Source organism: Etheostoma spectabile, chromosome 16 (assembly GCF_008692095.1).
Source record: "Etheostoma spectabile isolate EspeVRDwgs_2016 chromosome 16, UIUC_Espe_1.0, whole genome shotgun sequence".
Taxonomy (NCBI): Eukaryota; Metazoa; Chordata; class Actinopteri; order Perciformes; family Percidae; genus Etheostoma; species Etheostoma spectabile.
In genome coordinates this window covers 16,971,034-16,971,737 of record NC_045748.1, presented here as the reverse complement: position 1 = coordinate 16,971,737, position 704 = coordinate 16,971,034, and the positions used below count along the sequence as shown (strand labels likewise).

Sequence of the window (704 nt, the reverse complement as noted above, 5' to 3'; positions counted from 1 at the left end):
CCTGGCAAATAAAGCTGATTCTGATTCTGATTCCGATTCAGATATATTTAATCTTTCTGTAGTCTATATCTGTTGCTTCAAATTGTAGAATGTTGTTTAGAAAGTTATTATGTATTGATGGAAACCGTCTAATTTCCCAAAAGGAGATTCGGGACCAAGTGCGCAGCCTGTCAGCAGGGGATACCGCCCACGCAGGTGGTGAGGAGAGCGCAGGACTTTGTCTACCACCTGCACTGTTTTGCTTGCATCGTGTGCAAGAGGCAACTGGCCACAGGTGACGAGTACTATCTGATGGAGGACAGCAGGCTGGTGTGTAAGGCCGACTACGAGACCGCCAAACAGAGAGGTGAGCTGCAAAATGACTCGCTCTACATTTTACTTGCCAGAAAATCGCGTCATCCGCGGACCTAACTCTGAATGTTATATGGCGCGTTTGTCTGCAGAATTGTTTTTACAGTACCTGTTTTGAGTTGTGCGTTGACGTAACAATGAGGTCACCCATAAACTGTGACCCACCTATGCTAATTGCGTCGTTGCCCCGCAACCCAATCGATAGCAAACTGCGTAAAGTGAAGGCCTCGAGGCTTCCACTTGCACTCTGCGCCTTGAAGGAATCAGCTTTCAATAACTCTTGTAATTGTATGTGCCAAGTAGAGACAGAAGTTGTGTGTGTGTGTGTGTGTGTGTGTGTGTGTGTGTGTGTG

At 46.7% G+C, this 704-nt stretch overlaps 1 protein-coding gene across 3 annotated transcripts in view; it reads left to right on the top strand.

Annotated features, from left to right (window-relative positions):
* lhx3 (LIM homeobox 3) overlaps positions 1-704 on the top strand; it is a 12,015-nt gene that overhangs the window by 6,164 nt on the left and 5,147 nt on the right. For 2 of the 3 annotated variants that reach the window (XM_032539963.1, XM_032539961.1), the window contains exon 3: positions 144-346. In XM_032539963.1, the coding sequence (XP_032395854.1) occupies positions 144-346 (203 nt within the window). The remainder of the gene's footprint in view (positions 1-143; positions 347-704) is intronic. The other variant, XM_032539962.1, reaches the window with a different exon arrangement.